A 17,801-nucleotide genomic window follows, 5' to 3' on the forward strand; every position below is an offset into this window, starting at 1 on the left:
TCTCCGGAGAACAGGCTGTTGTATAAAAATTCCCTTGCTTCCTGTCTCATTACGTGATCTGTCCCTTTCATGTGCTCCCAGCGTGACGCCATCTGCTATACTTCGATGCAGACAGAAGGCCACCAGAGCTGAGTAGACAGAGAGCGATGTCTGCTCCTGAACCTTCAAAATTGAGTGTCCCCTTGCCTGCCCTGAGGCCCTCCTCCATGCAGGCAGACTTCTGTTTTTGCCTTCCATCTCACGATCTGCACCAACCCTCCCCATTCCCCATCACTGCAGACTTCTCTCTTGGTACCTGTCCCCCAACAATTAAGTGGCCAGCCAGGAGACTCACATGGCAGGTGTGGCCAACTCCGGGGCCCTCATTCTTGTGCCGTCCTTCAGCCTCTGGCAGAACTCCTCATTGATCTGTACCCCAGGGTATGGAGAGGCTCCTGATGGGAGAAAGGTGGTGGGGTTGGTGGGGAGCAGTCCCTTTGTTCAGCCTAGCCTATCTTGTCCCTTCCTCTCTTCTATATTGCTACTATTGTCAGTTTGAGGTCCCTACCCAGGGGCTGGACTAGCTGCTAGCTCCCTTCTCCCCCATTCTAAGTCTTCATCCGATTAAAAGAAGCCGAATGGAGCTGGAGATAGATCTCAGCAGTTAAGACCATTTGCTGTGCAATCATGAGGACCAGAATTCTTGTCCCAACACCTGTGTAACAGGCTGGGAATCTGGCACATGCCTGTAACCCCAGATTCAAGCAGGGCATAGACAGGAGAATCACTGGGGATTGTTGGCTTCTAGACAGCCATGAAAATGCCAGCCCCAGGTTCTGGTAGGTTACCAAGAGCATCCACATAGTCAATGTGCATTTGTGAGACTAGTTCCTGGGATCTTCTGCATCCTCTGATCATCCTGCCCACCGTTTGCCCACTTCTAACTCATGAGGGTCACCGGCCTCGTATTCCTTTGCTCCTCCTGGGCCACCTGCCTCTACCCTACCTGTCTATTATTTATTTGTAGACTGTGTTGCTAGAGATTGAATGCCCCAACGCATGCTAAGCCCACTGAGCTGCACTCCAGCCTCATCTCCTTCCTAGCCCCTCTGGCTCACCTAGCAGCCCAGGGGCCCCTGAGTTGTCTTGAATCTTCCCATTCCTGTATTTAGTAACAGCGTTTATCACGGCTGCCATTTGGTCGCACTTATGTTTTGTTCATTGTCTCCTCCTACCCTTCATGGGGCCTGCTTCCACGTGGGATTTGTGTAAGCAGGTGTGACCGAACGGAGTGGCCTTCAAAGTATCGTGTATTTGAGTGGTTGGTGACCATGGAGTGGAAGTATTTGGAAGGATTAGGAGGTGTGACCTTATTGGAGGAAGTGTGTCACTGAGGGTGAAGTGTCACAGGCCTTTGAGGTTTCAAAAGTCTACACCAGGTCCCAGTCTCTTTTTCTATCTGCTGCTTAAGGATCAGGATATAGCTCTGAGCTACTTCTCCAATGCCATATCTGCCTTGGTCCTGCCATGCTCCCTGCCGTGGTAAAAATGGACTAACCATCTAAAACTGTAAGGAAGCCCCAGATTAAACGCTTTCCTTTATAAGAGCTGCCTTAGTCATGGTGTCTCTTCACAGCAACAGAATAGTGATTAAGACATTGTTTGGGTACCAGACTCCCTCAGAGACCCATGGTGAGTGAAGAGGCGGCCATGTGAACCAAGGTTTTGCCCTGCTCAACATCAAAGTATTGCCAAGGGAGCCCTCTTTGGAGGCAAAGTCCTCTGAAAAGCTGGGCCAGGCTGGGCGGGGGCAGGTGATTGTGTGTGTGTGTGTGTGTGTGTGTGTGTGTGTCTGTGACTCATCACTTGCTTCAGAAGGCCCTGGGCTGATAGGTCCATGCACAGCTACAGTTGTGTGGTCAGCCCCTGGAGCCTCGGGACCCACTCTTCTCTCCTGGATGGGTACCTTGCTCTTTACTCACCCAGGGAGAAAATTTCCCACAGCAGCACTCCAAAGGACCACACATCACTCTGCGTGGTGTACACCTTGTCAAAGATGCTCTCAGGGGCCATCCATTTCAGAGGCAGTCGGGCCTGCATGGGCAGAGAGACATATGCCCCATGGTGGAGGAGAGAGGGCTAAGAGACCCCAGGATACCCACAATCCCAGGTTCCTTCTGTGAAGATTGAAGGTATCTTTCCTGCAGTTGTCCTGTGTACCCAGATCTCCCTCTCCTCATCCTTTCCTTCCCCCCTTCCTTCCTCTTCCTTCCTCTCCCTCCCTTTCCCTTTTACCTCCCCCCTCTTTCCAACAGCTAGCATTTGTGCCCATTTATCTTCATCTTTTTCTCTCTCCCTCCCTCCTCCTTCCCTCTTTTTCTTTCTGTTCCCTCTCTCTTCTCTCTCTTTCCTCCATTCTCTTCTCCTCTCTTCTCCCTCTCTTCTTCCCTCCTCTCTTGAACCCTTAATGATGCTCTCCCATCACCTTTCCCCCTCCATCTTATGACCTCATCTGAGTGCTCATCACAGCACACCCTGGACTCATCCTGATCAGTTTCTGTCTCCAGCCACCTTCCTTCCCCTCCCTGGCACAAACTCAGGTCACTTATTCAAGCACCATTTTCTGAGCTATGCCAGTAGCCCGCCACTGACCCCAGACCTGTCTATGAAGACAGCTGGAATAGGTTGACTGAGATGGAAACACCCAGCCTAAATGTGGGTGGAACAATTCCATGAGCTTGGGTCCCAAGCTCAACAGGAGAAAAAGAAGAGAGAGAAGCCAGGCAGACGTTGAGAAACAGAAGCCAAGCTGAGCTGAGTACAAGCAATCTTCACTCTCTCCTTCCTGACTGACGCCATAAGAGCAGCAGCCTCCCGTTCTGGAAACTGTGCCATCTATGCTATGATGTATTAGATGATGATTTTTTTTTTCCAGATGTTTCATCACAGCAATAAGACACGTAACCAGCACATTTGCTGAGCTCCAAGGAACAGTGAGTCGCCCAGCAGCAGGGCATGGCCTGGCAGACCCAAGGGTTCCTGTCACCCTGAGCAGTACTGCCCAGTACAGCTGTTGGTCTGTGGTCTCACTCTTCCCATCCACCCCGAAGTCCCCTGCTCTTCATGGTCTGCACTCACACTGCCCTTTCGGACATAGTCAGGATCTTTGTAGATGTCCCGAGCAAGACCAAAGTCACAGATCTTCACTATGTCGCTCTCCGACAGCAAGATGTTCCGAGCGGCCAGGTCTCTGTGAATGCACTGGGGGTGAAGGAAGGGAAATGACAACGAGGTCAGCTTCAACCTTTGGGGTGACATCTTAGTCTAGAGCTCTGAGGTGCCCTAGGGTACACATGGAGGCCTGGGGCAGGGACTTCCTCGCTTTGGGCTGAGTTTCCTTCAAAATGGGACAGATCTGAACGGATACTAAGGCCACCGCGGAGTAAAATTATGACTGGGCATATCTCTGCCAACGAGTGTGTACCCTTCTCCTCTGGAAAGGACCTGGTAGGGTTGGGGAGCCTACCTTGCGGGAAGCCAGGAACTCCATTCCCCTGGCCACTTGAAAGCTGTAGCAGACAAGGTCTTCCATGGTCAGTGGGCTTAACCACAGATCCTCAGCTGCACAGAAGGAGGGGACCTCAGGAGGAACCTCTACCCGAGGCTCCTTCTATCTTCCAACTCAGCTCCAGAGTTTAACATTTGTGTACCCAAGCCTGACTACAGTTCTCCTGGCCAGGCCCCTGAGACTCCAGACACTGTGCACCCCGTTTATACCTGTTCCCTTCTTCCTCTCTGCGGCACCCACTTTTGCACCTGCTGTGTGGCCCTGTACCCCTCCCTGACCCTGTCTGCAATGCATTGCTGTTTCTCCTGGGATACCCAAGTTAAATTTCATTTCCTGCCCCCGGGGTGTCTTCCCACCTTGAAGCAGATCACCTTACAATTCTCCCATAGACGCCCTGCGTGGAGGGCCGCAGGCAGCCTCTTACCTTCCTGGACGAGGGGGGCCCGCCGTGCGCCTCCTCCCTTGCCCAGCAGCCGCGTGAACAGGGCCTTGTCGCTGCTTCCAGGTCTCCTCCGATCAGCCTTGGCGCCTTCTACCATCGCGCGGAAGCGCCTGCGTTGCTCGGGAGACTTCTCCTGCCAAAGCGAAGCGTAAAGCTGGCCCAAGGTGGCTCGCCTCCCACTCCAGAGGCGCCTTGGACTTCCACCCCTGGCCAACCCGGTGCCCACCCATTCTCTAACTGCGCTCCCGCAACAGGCTAGGGTGCCCACTTACCGCGTATGGGCTGAACGCCTCCCGCTTGGCACGCAAGAAGTTGGAGAGGTTCCCGTACTTGCAAAACTCCACGATCACCATGAGAGGGCCTAGGGCACCACGGAACAGAAGCCAGGCACTCGGTGACGCCAGCAGCGCCGCGCTCCTGCCTCTGTGGTCCATCCTTCCTGCTCCCTGCCAGGCTCCAACGTGGGCCCACCCCAGGATCCACATGGCTCCTCCCACCCATAGTGAGAGTGCCGGCGCCCAGGGCATCCCATTTCCGTACCGTTGGGCTTGGTGCACGCCCCTAGGAGGTTGACCACATTGAGGTGGTTACCGATGTGAATTAGGATCTTGAGCTCTGACATCAGGGCACGGTGCTCGCTGGCAGTGGCGCCCTCTGGAGGAGACATAGGGACGAAGCCAATGCCAAACCTGCCCTGGTACTTCCCCCCCAGTCTGCTCAGTCCTTCTGAGACACTGATTTAAGCCAAGGCCTGCTCAGCGCTGCTGCGGGGGGTGCGGGCCGCACTGAGTCCCTAGCACATACTGGTGACCTTACAGAGGCAGAGGGTTCGGGTAGAGGCTTGGATCTAATTCCTAACGCCTTTCTGTCGAGTCGTGACTGGGCCTGCCGCTCTGAGTGTTACCCTTCCTGTTCTTGCATCGCAGTCCTGCCCAGAGTCCCTGACCCTCCCCCAAGGTTGCACAGCCCCGTCTACCGGTGAATCCCATACCTTTCAGCATCTTCACGGCCACGGTGTCACAGCTGCTGCCTTTATTGATGCCAAAAGCCGAGGCTTCCACAACCTTCCCAAAAGCCCCGTGGCCTAGGACTCTCCCTGTGGAGGCAGGGGGCCAGTGCCAGGTGAGCTATGCAGGGGTGCGGGTGAGGACGGAGAAGGGTGGACAGTAGGGGTGACCTGTCCCAAGAGCTTGGGGCAGGAGGAAAATGGCAGCCTCTTCTGCCAAACAGGAAGGGGATAGGGAGCGAGTCTTAGAGAGGGAAAGCTGGAGAAGGGAGAGCAGAGGCAGACAGGAAGGCCCCCCACATCCTCTCCAGGCAGGTGGGACAGGTCCGCCCTGCTCAGGGCAGCGGGAAATGACCTCGGGGGCCTGGGAACTGGGAGCTCTGGCTGCGGTTCTGGGTACTCAGGCCCAGCTGGAACTGGTCAGGCCAGGTGGGGACCGGGAGGGCCATCCTGGCACAGGTTCTGAGAATGGAAGGGTTTCTGCTACTTCGGCCTGCCTGACCCTGTGGCGGCTGAAGCTGTCTCTGCCAGGCAGTGTGTGCTGGGTGGGGCGAGCTGGGTGCTGGCCTCACCGAGGTGTAACCTTTCCCTGGGGAACTCCCACTGGCTGGCGTCATAGGACAGGTATTCACACTGCTCCTCCAAAGGCACCTCCCCGGGGTCCATGATGATGGACAGGTAGCCCGTCTTGATGTCTGCGTGGGCAGGCTGGGGGTGGGGGGGTGGAGACAGCTCATTGATTTGGACATATCACTGTGGCTTGGATATATTTTTTTTTGCCTAGGACAAATGGCGCTCGCTTCTGGGTTCTCGGTCAAGGAGGGGACAGGCCAAAAGGCAATCTCTGCTCCTTTTGGAGCCCGGCATAGAAGGATGGGGAGGATTCCCAGGGCAGGAAGTTGACAGGTGCACCAGGATGGGACTCTTAAGGGCTTGCGGGGATGAGAGTGGAACGTGGGGACGCGGGAAGCCCCGTCAGGCCCTGGAGAGAACCTCTGCAGGGGGAGGACCCTCACCCTTTTCATGTTACAGAAGATGAGCAGGAGGAGGACCCAGAAGAAGACAGCGATGACACCAGTGCCAATGAGTATCACAATCTCCATGCTGCCTTTATCTTCGGAGCCTGGGTGGGTGATAGCGCGTGCGTGAGAGGAAACATTTATCCAACGGGAGGCGCCCCTCGTGCTTGGGTACTACTTTACTAAACGGCCAGGTCACAGGGAAGTGCCAGTTGGGTGTGCGAGGTGGCCTGGACAGAGCCGGGCGGGGACACACCTTCCACCGCCACGCTGGCCGAGGAGTTTACGCAGCCCTTGGCATTGCACACGCTGCAAAGGTAACGTCCGGCGTCCTCCTCTCGCACGCGCTGGATGCTCAGCCTCTGATTCGAGTCTGCCAGGTCGATCCCTGTAAGGGGGTAGGATGAAGGCTCCAGCTCAGGCGGTATCGCGACATCGGTCCTGCAGACCTCCGGACCCCGCCCGTCACCCAAGGCGACCTGCCCCTACCGGACTCTTTCTCCAGGAGCCTTTCGTCTTTGTACCACACAATGCTGGGCACATGCGCTCCAGCCACCGGGCACCGCATCTCCAGCGAGTCGCTCACGTTCACCAGGAGGTCGGTCAAGTTCTGCGTGAGCCGAGGAGCTTCCAGGGCTGGGGCAGGGATGGAGAAGGAACTAAATGAAGGCCCAGAAACCAACAGGGTACCTTGGGATGGGGCAGGGCGGGGGGTGGGGGGTGAAAGGGGAGGAGCTGGCCGTAGGGAGAGAAGCAGATGCAAGGGTAAGATGGGTGGCGTGGTGCTCAAGGATCAGGGACTGAGCAATTCTATGCTGAGGCTGCGCCCTAGGGCTGCTTCTGAAGACCCAAGCTTGCGATTCGACCCCCCAGGGCTGTGCTGGACTGGGTGCAAAGGCAGAAGCCGCAAAGATTGCGAAACGCGGCCCCGCCCTCTCCGGCTCGCCACGCCCACCTCACCCTGCACGGACAGGTACTTCTTGTGGCAGTGCTTGTCCTGGCTGCGTCTGTCCTGCACCTCACACACGTAGTCACCCTCGTGCTCGGGCGCCACCCGGGGGATATTCAAGCTGAGGGTGGCGTGGCGGGCCCCCGGCTCCGCCTCCTCTAAGTTGGCCTCGAGGGGCGTGGCAAACAGGTGCACGTTCTTGCAGTCGAGGAGGATGGGGTTCCCGTGTGCGTCGTGCAGGGTTGAGAGGTTGAGGCGGTACCAGCGCAGATGCTCGTATGTGTAGTTGTCCGCCCGGCAGCTGAGGCGCACGGACTGGCCTTCTAACGGATCCTCAGAAGGCTCTGATTGGATACTGAAGCCGTCCGGGATGGCTGAGGAGGGGAGAGGAACCAGGGTAACCCTGTCTCTGTGTTTCCCGGGGCAGTCTGGGTTTCCCTCCTCACCACTGACCTCCGCACGCACTCAGTTCTCACTCAACGGTTTTCACAGTGACTAGAACCCACTTCCTCTCCTTTTTCTTTCCCTCCTTGCTCTAAGGAGGTACCGCCTCTTGGAAGCCCGTCTCATCCCTCGAGGTTAGGTTCTTTCTGCATGCCTATCTTTCTATGCCCTAGCGGGGAGCTGTCCACGCACTTCCAGGAGCCCAGGTCCTGGAGGCTCTTATCACCAGACCTGGGGAGGTCCTCATTCTCTTTGGCTACCAACTGACCACACCCTGACCATGGCTTTTCCTTGGAATGATTTCATGAGCTTTTTCCCAGTGCCATTCTCTCCATTTCTATCTGCCCTTTCAGGTGCATCTCATCCACCTGGACCCAGCGTCTCCTGTGACGCCTGCCTTTCTAGAGGTCACTAACCCGTTTAGAGATCTGAGTAATTTAGAGAATTTCTGGGAATTTCTCTCCACTGCAAAATGCACTCAGGAACCACAGGCCTCTAAATTGAGAGAGGGTGGGATTTCTCCCTGCTGAGGGCACCATTCCATTCCCCTGCACCAGCATCCGGTCTATAGGCTGGGCATCTCTAAATTTATCTCTTCCACTCTGGGTTGGGGTGGTTGGTGGTGGTCCCATGGGCCGGGTGTGCGGGTGTGTCCAGGGTCACCAGAAACTCAGCGAGCTCACTCCTGGCACCCAGGCCGGCCTAGGTGAAGTGGTACTCTCCGAGGACTGTCTGGTTACTCACTGGTCACATAGAAGTAGATGAGCCGCTCGTCCTGGCCCACTTTGTTGAAGACCACACACTTGTACATGGCGGACACGTTGGCATCCTGGATCACCAGCTTGCTCACCGTCTACCCAGAATAGAAGCATAAGGCTCCATTGCCCACGCGGACCCTCCTCCTCTTCAGTCTATTAATAGTGCCCACTGGTAATGGGGAAACTGAGGCTTGTGCTGGCATTGACCAAAGTCTAGAGACGACCCCCAGAACAACAGGGGCAAGGTCTTTGGCAGTAGAGAGGCAACACCTCAAAAAAGCCAAGAAATAATGTGTGGACAGCTGGCCTAGGCTGTGGCTGAGGTGGGAAAGGAGGCAGGATCAAAGAGGCTTATCTGTGCTGCCTCTCAGACTGTGGCCATGTTGAGGGGTCAGAAGACAGTCTGGTCCTGTCTCAGCAAGGGTTAAAATTCCTACTGTAATGGGCCCCATCAGGGCCAGCTACTTCTGACTTGTGGCCTAAGGTCAGTAGCTGGTCACTGTTCAAGGTCTTTGCGAGGTGTCCCCATTAGTCCGAAGGCATACACCACTTCTTCAAGGTCCAGGGTGGCGGGGGGATGTGTGTGGATGTGTACGAAGGGATCCCAGGATTCTAGGAAAATTCTGCCCTCAGGGAGTAGGAAGTTTTAAAAATAGGGGAGGAGAGAACGCCATAGGCCCTGCCTACCATCCAAAGACCCCCCACCCCCACCCCAAGCTGGGCACTTCCTGGCCAGGCCTGGAACAGGAAGAGGCTCTGGAGGTGTGTAGGAAAACAGGAAGTGACTGTAGGAAGTGGGTGCCTTTGTTCAGTCCCCCTCCCCCTCCTGGTCAGCAGCTCACCAGGCTTCTATGGAGACCTAGTCAGCCCCCAGCCCCAGCCCTTCCCAGCCTGGGGACTCGTGGGCAGCTGGGTTCTCCTGGATCTCAGCTTCCTTGTCTGGGAAGGCCTGGTTCACATGCTGGCAGGGGAGCTGAGGTCCAGAGAGGACAGGAGAGTCACCTGCCTGTCAGCGGCAGTTCCCAGAGCTGTGCAGGCCAGGTGGAAACTGAGCGTGAGCAGGAGGGAGCTCCTCCTCTGTTCTTGCCACAGCCTGTCTCTACCCAGGCCTTTCTCTCCGTATGGCCTGTACCTTATTCTTCCCCTCCACAAACTCGGTCCAGGTGTCCAGGCTCTCGATGGGGTTCACAGCATCCTGGGTAGTCACCTCCTTCCAGTCTCGGCACTGGGGCATTCGATCCCGCTGCTGCCGCCTCCGGCTGCCATGGACCAGGAGGGACAAGGGCAGATTAGGAATAAGGACAGGCAAGACCTAAAAACTGAGGGTAGGGGGTCAACGCCTTTGTTATCTACAGACATCGCCTCAGACCTCAGTGGGTAAGAGACAGCCCTCAGGCCTGGGAAGAAGGGCAATGAGGGGCTGGAACACTGCGGCGGCCCCACAGTCCTTTCTTCCAACAGACACCGCTCTGTTCCGCTTCTGCTGTGTGCCTTCCTGCAGAGCTCACCTTGGGTGTGCTAATCCAGCCTCCAGGAGGACCACAAGTCACCACTCTGCCCTGTGAACCCCATCCCACCTGCTCCTACCTCTCTCTCCTCTTAGGTGTCAGTCTTCTGACAAGATCTTGCCTGTACCTATCTGAAGAGTGGGGAGGCGGCGCCCCCGGACTCAGTCCTTTGGCACAGGGCACAACAGCGGATGGCTAGAAGGGGCAACGCTGGAGGTACCAGGGTGAGCTGCAGGCCTCGTGTTTCGCTAGGGTGGCTTAGGAGCCTTGGGTACTTTAGGCTGTCTGGGGCCGCTTCTGAGCCTCCCCGCTGACTGCTCTGGAGCCCTGGGCCAGCAGGTGGGGCTAGACTCCTTCCCTGCCTGGGTTCCAGGCTTCGATTCATTTCCTAGCATGCCACCACAGATCGGCAGACCTGTCACCCCTTTGCTGAATGCCCTTCACCGCTTCCCAATGCCCTCAGAGTTCCTGCTCGCGTTGGCCCCCTTCCCTTCTGTTTCCTGTGTGTCTAATTTGTCTCTGCCCAGACTGTTTTTCCAGGTTCTCCCATCCCTTTTGTTTGGTTTTTGTTGTTGTTACTCTGGCTTTGAGCTCGCTACGTAGCTCAGTTTCTGATACTCTTGCCTCCACCTCCCAAGCGCTGGGATACAGGCACATGCCACCACACCCACCCAGCTCCACTCGTCCTCTTGACACTGAGCTGGGTGTAGGCAGCTTGGCTCGGCATGTGGGCAGGCTCTGTTGTTTATAGCTCTGAGCTTGGGAAGTCTGTCTCACTTTGGAAACGTGGTGTTTTTTTTTTTTTTTTTTCCCCCTCACCCATCAACGGACGACGTGGCTGAGCTAAGATCTTGTGTGCAGTAGGGAAGAATGGGGTGTGGTGGGGGCCAATACTCACAGGCTGCGCTGGGTGAACGTCTTGCAGGGTGTCCAGGGTCTCCAGTGCCACTGGACACTGAGAGGCTGGGGTACCCCGTAGGCGGTGCAGGTGAGGGTCTGGCGGCTGTGGCGGGAGTAGATGCTGGGCGAGGAGGCTTCTTTTTCATGGATGTGGGGCGGCACTGAGGACACAGGCAAACAGTCAGCTGGCCCCATCGCCACCCTCCATCCCCTGGGACTCGTCCCTTCTCCCATCCTTCCGGGCTGTACCGTTCACCACCAGCTCCAGGCTGATGTTCTGCCTCAGACCAGCCGCAGAGTTCCACAGGGCGAGAGTGTACATGCCTGCGCTGGCCTCGGTCACCTCTTTGATCACCAGAGCATGTGGATTGTGGCGCCCGGTCACTGCCTTTCTGTCTTTGTACCTGGCAGAGGAAGGGAGTTCAGAAGCTGTGTGGACCCCGTGCTAGCTCTGCGCTTGAATTCGAAGGCCCTCCAGTGACAGTGGTTCTCAATTTCCTGTTGGTCACCAAAATCTTTAATGACCAGCCAAAAATACTGGATGGCATCAACAAGAACAAATTTTGTTTGAGGACGCCATAATGATTCCTATACTTTGTGTGCTAATTAAAAAATAAACCAAGACAAAAACAATTCAAATACCCAGTGCTCCAGTTCCTTCTGTAACGTAGCAGCATTGAATTTACGCATTAGCTACAGACACACCTCTATATAATGTTAACCCTTTGGAGATGACATCTGATACTCAGTATAAGAGGTTGTGATATTCATGTGCTCAGGGACTATGGGAAAAATACAAAAGGTCCATCTGCTTGATACAGACACATTTTAGAAGCTATTTTCCATTCAAGGTTCATTGGCTCTATGACTGCAAAACACACACACACACACACACACACACACACACACACTAAGGGCCCACACATCCTCCTGGAGGTGGGAAGACAAGGCTGTGTGGATAGACCATGCTAGAGTAAGAGGCTCCTCTGTACCAGACCAAGAAAGGCAGCAGGAGTACAGGATGGACAGCAGTCCCTGGTCTGAGGAAGGGCAGACAAAAGCTCTGGACTGGGCTCAATCAGTCACAACTTACTCGGCCAGCTCAACTGTGTCACCGACTTTCAGGACCATCATGAGATCTACAGTGGCACTTCTGGACTCACCCTCAAATCCGGACAACCCCCCACAACACACATAACCAGTTTCTGCTCAGGGCAACTGCCCTCTCTTTGTCCTGTGTGTGAACTTGGCCCGGGGACTAGGAGGGCGGTTTCCCAGGCCATCCCACGAAGTTCCTCCACACCTGCCAGGATCAGCATCAGAGACTGACTCCGGTACCCTCTGCGCGTCCCATCTTCTTTCCCACAGTGTGACTGTGAAGGAACAGCTACAGCCAGGCACACAGAGTGGCAATTGGCTGGAACTCTGACACCCGGTTCTGGAGACGTCCATGAGTTCTCCAGACATGTAGCTGTCACAGGGCTTCTGTCTTACTGTTAGGTGAAAATCTGCATGGCTCTCTTCTTCCTTCCCTGGGGCTGGAGTATTGGTTCTTCAGAGAAGGTTGTCATGTGGCCCTGCCTGCCCTGTCCCACTGCCTGCTCACCTTCCTTCTGTCATTCGTTCCTTCCATCCCTCATTTCTTCCTTCCTCTGGATCAAGCCCAGGACCTCCACGCTCTATGCCAGTGTCTTGCCACTTACCTACACTCCTATTTGCCACACTGAGTTTTTTGTGTTGTCTTTTTCTTCTCTCTCTCTCTCTTTCTCTCTCTCTCATGTGCATTGGTGTTTTGCCTGCATGTGTGTCTATGCGTGTGTCAGGTCTTGGAGTTACAGACAGTTGTGACCCATGGCAATGTGGGTTCCAGGAACTGAACCCGGGTCCTCTGGAAGAACATTCAGTGCTCTTAACTGCTGAGCCATCTCCCCAGGCCCCACACAGAGTTTTATACAAGTGTCTGTTGGTCGACCATCCTCTCACTGAGCTGTGAGCTTCACTGAGGACAGGGACAACTCACTGGTGCATCCTGTTTACATAATGCCCCACTGGGCATGTGTGGTTGCTCTAGACCTCTGCATTTGTGTAAGCAAATGCCTCTCACCCTGCACTGTTTCTGCAGCCTGAACCCCAGGCTCAGAGCTAGCTCTCCGAGGACCCTCCCCTCTGGATAGCCATGACTCTGTGGCCCTGGAGAGGCACATCTCTTAGGTAAAGACCTAAGATAAGGTAGATTCAGGGATCCTATTCTCAACTCTGACAGCACCGGGATCAGAGAGGAATGTGACTTGCCAAGGACCACAGAGCAGGGCAAGTAGGGCAGGGGCAGAGCCAAGGCCGTGCTATCTGCCTGGCTGTGGTGCAGAAAGCTTGTCAAACCCCAGCTTGTTACTTTGCCAGGCATGCGACCCTGGGAAGTGCCCTAAACTCTCCGAAGCCTCGCTGTCTTTATTTGAAAACTGGAGCAATGTATTTGCAGGAATGTCAAAGGCTCACTGAAACAGTGCCCGCACCTTGCTGGGCACACTGGGCCAAAGACCCAGTCCGTCTGTCCACTAGACCATTCACCACTCACTACTCAGAGTAACACCATCATGACGCCACTTGAACACTGGTGGTGGTCTGTGGTACTGTGATGAACACAGGTGCCCTGGGCTGGCTGCAAACCTTTCCGAGGAAGATGTTCGCTAAGCGGGAACAGAAAAGTTCCTGTGGAAAGCCATGCGGCCTTGAAAGGACTGAACAGGCTCAGTCCTGCTGGCCTTGGAGGTCAGGTGGCTCTGTGATTCTAGGTGTCGCACTAATGTGAGAGACGCTGCTGGTTCTATCAGTGCCTCCAGGGCCTTCCCTCAAGGGCTCTGCTACTAGGCCATGCAGTGCTATATGGCCTTTGATGGAGGATTCAGGGCCACAAGGCTCATGACTGGGACACCCTGAACCTTCCCAGAAGCCAGCTTTCAGCCTATGGCCAATGGGTCCTGGCTGAGGACCTTTGGCACCTCTGCCTGTCTTGGCACCAGAACCTTTTAACGCTGGCGTCTCAAGTTGGAAGGGCAGGGTTGCTCTGGGTTGACAGGAAGAGACAAAACAGGAATTCCTCCCAGGAGGCCTGGGTTCAGGTGGAAATGCTTGTCCTTTTTCTGACCCAATGGAGATGGAGGCTGCAGTCGAGTAAGTCATGACTGAATCACGTGGACAGCTCAGAGCATAGGGGGGTGGGCTGAGATGTTGTACTCTCTTGGGAGGATACAGAAGGATGCAGGCATCACCCAGGGTCCCCTCTGCGCACACCCTGTGGGGAAAGCCCACCTCTCAGTCCCCTACAGGCCTCTCACTACCACATCACTCCGTAACGATTTACCAGTCTCATGACAACTCAGAAATGTGGGTCAGAAGGTCCTCCGAGAGGAACCCTTATAAGGAGGGAGTCCAGAGAACACGCCACTGCAGAGCAGGCTCTGAGTCTGCGCGCTGTGTGGAGATCCAGCTGGCAGAGTGGAGAGTCTGAGGGGATGCAGGGAGCAGGTATGCAGAGCCCCACACAGCCCACCACACCCACATACCAGGCCTGCTGTTTAAACATTCTGAGATTTAGCGGCTCCCGGGATAACCTTCTTTCTCAAGCTGAATTCTCGCATGCCCTTTAGGGGCGCTATTTAGTGGGGGTCCCAACTGAGTTTCAGGGTATGCAGGTCCTGATGGGTAGGGACAGATCCTCTTCCGATATTCAGGGCTAATGATCGGATGGGGTGGGGAAGGACGTTGTCCTCCTCACTCTTTGGCGAGTCCTGTGTTAGGCCTGGCAGGGCAGCAAGGGAAGGGGTCCGGGGCCATTACCATTGGAACTCCGGCGGGGGGTAGGCCGTCAGCTTCACAGGCAGCTTCACCAGCTCGTCGCCGGCTGTGGCCTCCAGGACAGGTCCCTTGAGCCACTCGACACTGATGAAAGGCTTTTCTGCCAAACAGGAGGCATGAGTGTAAACTTGAGGCCGACCACGCACCAGGCCCTCCCAGCCTCTTCCCCCGCAGCAGACTGGAGCTTGCCTTGCTGTCCAGCTGCTGGGAGCTGAGCAGGGCTTCCCCTCACAGCCCTTCCTTCCTTTTGACTGGCCCCTGCTGCTCAGGTGCATCACGACCTCTGACCCACACTGCATAAGAACCCTTGCTCTCCAGGTTCCATGACACCGGGCCCATCCCATCCCACACCGGGCACAATGACCTCAGCCTCCCAGGCCATACCGTGCACAATGACCTCCGTGCTCTCCCGGAACCGCTGAATGCCATTGTTGGCCTCACACACATAGGGGCCCAGGTCGTGCTGGCTGACATTGTGGATGGTCAGGATGCTGGAGAGTTCTGTGTGGGTCTGCTGGGAACGCCGCTCAGGTATCCACTTAGCCCTCTCCGCCTGCCACACCCAGGGGGAAGCTCAGGGTCAGCAGGCAGGCCGGGGCACACCTAACCCAGCAAAAGCCCACACCCTGGAACCCAAACACAAGGAACTCTGGATGTCCAGCCCCAGAGCTATGGGAAGAAGGTACCTGGCGGGGCTGCCGACCTTACCTGCTTCCCTGGATAATCCCAGTCGAAGGTGACACCCGAGTCAAACTCAGCCCACACTGTGCAGTTCAAAACCAGCTTCTCTCCAACCAACAGCTCCAGTGACTTCTTGGGGTACAGCTGGATGTCATAGAGCTCATTGCCTGGTGACACACACAGCGTCACCTCCCACACTCCTCGTGGGGTGGTGCACACGGGGCAGTGGGTGGTAAGGCCACCCGTGTGACCTGGGGACTGGTGGCACCAGTGCTATGCCCGCCCTGTTCCTCTCGGGGGACAGAGACAGTGGTGCCTGGGTGAGATGGAGCCGGCAGCCCCTACCTGTCATGTGCACGAGGAAGGGGTTGGAAAGGAAGTCCTGGTCGCCCCAGGTGGTCTCGCACTGCAGGTACAGGGCGTCACGCAGGAGTAGAGTGGGCACCCGCATGCCCCGGCGGTCATCCCACAGCACCTCCTGCCCATCGGGGTGCAGCACTGAGCTTTGCTGGAGGGACATAGGACCGTCAGCTGCCTTTCCCAGGGATGGCACGGGGCGGTGGGATCCCGGGGCGGGGCCCTCCAGGGAAGGGAACAGTACCGAGCGGAGCGTGATGTTGAGGCCAGGGATGGACACCAAGCAGGGCACCCACGTGAAGTCCTTCCTGTTGACCAGGAGGGTGTCGGGTTTGTTGATGAAAGGCTGTTCAAAGTCTGAAGAGATGGAGTAGGAGTTGGGTGAGGCAAGCGGGCCCCAGAGAGTCTCAGGCTGGGGCCGGGGTTGGGGGGTGAGGAGGAACTCTAGGGGAGCCCTGGGGGTCAGGGTGGTGAAGTCTTAGCCTGCCGCTTCTGTGTGGAACAGAGGAAGACCCTGTGTTCACTGCTGGCAGCCTGGTGTTGGCAGGCCGGAGGTGGGGCATAGGTACCAGTTAACCCCCCGCCTCCCGGGACCCCGTTCAGGACAGGCCTCACCTCTTATGAACACATAGGTGCTGGCGGCTGTGGTGCCCTCAATTCGGGCCTTGATGTACTTGTAGTAGCATTGGTAGCTGCCTGTGTTGTTGGCATGGGTCTGGGCCAGCAGCAGCACCTTGCAGTACGGCCTGGTTTCCGTGCCTTCACAATCTTGCACAATCTGTGTGTCCTCACCATCCTTCCCGCCTGCGGTCAGTACCTCTTGGGCCCCTGGCCAGGTCCACTCGAGGGGGTGCTGCCCCCTAGCAGAGGGTAGGAGAGGTCAGGATATCTCCCTCCCCAGATTTAACCTTAAGGCCACAGTCTCCAAGGAGCCTGGTTTCCTCAAGGGCTAAGAGCTTCTCCTAGCGTTAGCTCTTCCAAGGAAGGGTAACCCAGGGTTGGGGGATATTCCACAGATCCGCTCCCTGAGCCCTTGACTCTCTGCCTGGTTCTTGGGGCTATGACGGGGCAGGCTGGCAACACAGGTCGCTACTAATAGCCTCACAAGGAGGCTCTGGGACTGGAGTGGTAGGCCTGAGGCTAGTGACAGGTGGCTGGGAACGGACAGAGGTGACCTATCAGAGGAGGAGGGGAGGCTAGGTGAGTGTAGGGATTGCAGGAGACATCCTAGGCCTCCCACTCAGCCTCTAGGCCTCTCTGTCCTGCAGAGTAGTGGCCTTCTGGTTCTTCACCTAGCCACACCCTTGCCTAGTCATGGGCCGCCTTCATGAACTGCCAGGTAGGGAGGGGGCCAGTACCTGCAGCATATGGACAGGCTGTCCCCGGTGTCAATGACATATGAATCCTCTGTGATGTTCAGGGTTGGAGGGGTCATGGAGTAGCCATTTGCCAGGCCTGGGATGAAAGACAAGGTTACTGTGGTGCTGGTTACGTCATGGGGTCACGTGACAGCTCCTGCACTGTCCAGGCACTCTTGGGCCCTCTGGAATGTTGCCTCAAGGCAGGGCTTTCGGTCAGCATCGCCTCGTCTCCCCATGTGCAGTCTGACTACAGCATCAACCCGAAGGTACCACGACAACTACCAATCTCCACCACAAACTGTCCCTTTCTCTGGCCAAGGCCACCCGTCCCCACCACAACCCTGTCTCTCTCTGTCCACAGACTGCGCACAATCCCAATTAACCTTGACTGCTGCCCTGACCTCTGACCCTAAATGAGCTGAGCTGCCAGCAGGAAGAGGAAGAGGAGGAGCGTCCAGGTCTACTCCTCTGGAATAAGGGTAGCAAGGGACTGGAGAAGAGATTTAGAGCGTAGACTCTCCAGAGCTCTGCCCGAGACCCCTCCCTTCTGAATTCCATATTTAGCGGTAGGTTTCACAGGCCTGTGCCCTACCTTGCCCTCTCCTGGGTCCCAGACAGTTCCTGACTTCATAGTTTCTCGGCTCTACAAGCTTCTCTCCACTCTGCCCGTCTGCCTGAACCTCCTCTGGGTTCTGCCTGCACCCTTCTTCTACACCCTCAGGCCTTCCCGAGGTGCTCCTCCCCAGATGCACAAATGAACCTGCTTTAGCTGGCGAACCCACCTTCAGCCTTCCCTGACTGGGCGGATTAGGTGAGGCCTCTCTGCTGTGCGGAGTTCTGTGGATCACACAGTGCTCTACCCAGCACTCGTCCCCCGTTAGGGAGTGCACGTGTGCATGCATGCGTGTGTGTGTCTGTACACGGGGTCTTCAGTGTAAACACATCTATTTGGATCTCTGGGCCTGAGTGTGCAC

General features: G+C 56.2%; 1 protein-coding gene across 2 annotated transcripts in view; it reads right to left on the reverse strand.

Annotated features, from left to right (window-relative positions):
- Positions 1 to 17,801, reverse strand: part of Flt4 (fms related receptor tyrosine kinase 4) — a 41,899-nt gene that overhangs the window by 10,074 nt on the left and 14,024 nt on the right. For both annotated transcript variants that reach the window (XM_021634883.2, XM_021634885.2), the window contains exons 2-25: positions 16,825 to 16,921; positions 16,082 to 16,326; positions 15,711 to 15,823; positions 15,455 to 15,617; positions 15,137 to 15,276; positions 14,813 to 14,981; positions 14,411 to 14,528; positions 10,823 to 10,977; positions 10,572 to 10,734; positions 9,298 to 9,424; positions 8,152 to 8,260; positions 6,975 to 7,337; positions 6,504 to 6,650; positions 6,271 to 6,402; positions 6,012 to 6,118; positions 5,568 to 5,703; positions 4,981 to 5,085; positions 4,530 to 4,643; positions 4,262 to 4,350; positions 3,972 to 4,122; positions 3,506 to 3,600; positions 3,118 to 3,240; positions 1,962 to 2,073; positions 335 to 434 (exon numbers count right to left, since the gene is read on the reverse strand). In XM_021634883.2, the coding sequence (XP_021490558.2) occupies positions 335 to 434; positions 1,962 to 2,073; positions 3,118 to 3,240; positions 3,506 to 3,600; positions 3,972 to 4,122; positions 4,262 to 4,350; positions 4,530 to 4,643; positions 4,981 to 5,085; positions 5,568 to 5,703; positions 6,012 to 6,118; positions 6,271 to 6,402; positions 6,504 to 6,650; positions 6,975 to 7,337; positions 8,152 to 8,260; positions 9,298 to 9,424; positions 10,572 to 10,734; positions 10,823 to 10,977; positions 14,411 to 14,528; positions 14,813 to 14,981; positions 15,137 to 15,276; positions 15,455 to 15,617; positions 15,711 to 15,823; positions 16,082 to 16,326; positions 16,825 to 16,921 (3,373 nt within the window). The remainder of the gene's footprint in view (positions 1 to 334; positions 435 to 1,961; positions 2,074 to 3,117; positions 3,241 to 3,505; positions 3,601 to 3,971; positions 4,123 to 4,261; positions 4,351 to 4,529; positions 4,644 to 4,980; positions 5,086 to 5,567; positions 5,704 to 6,011; positions 6,119 to 6,270; positions 6,403 to 6,503; positions 6,651 to 6,974; positions 7,338 to 8,151; positions 8,261 to 9,297; positions 9,425 to 10,571; positions 10,735 to 10,822; positions 10,978 to 14,410; positions 14,529 to 14,812; positions 14,982 to 15,136; positions 15,277 to 15,454; positions 15,618 to 15,710; positions 15,824 to 16,081; positions 16,327 to 16,824; positions 16,922 to 17,801) is intronic.

Source organism: Meriones unguiculatus, chromosome 11, assembly GCF_030254825.1.
Source record: "Meriones unguiculatus strain TT.TT164.6M chromosome 11, Bangor_MerUng_6.1, whole genome shotgun sequence".
In the NCBI taxonomy this organism is placed as follows: domain Eukaryota; kingdom Metazoa; phylum Chordata; class Mammalia; order Rodentia; family Muridae; genus Meriones; species Meriones unguiculatus.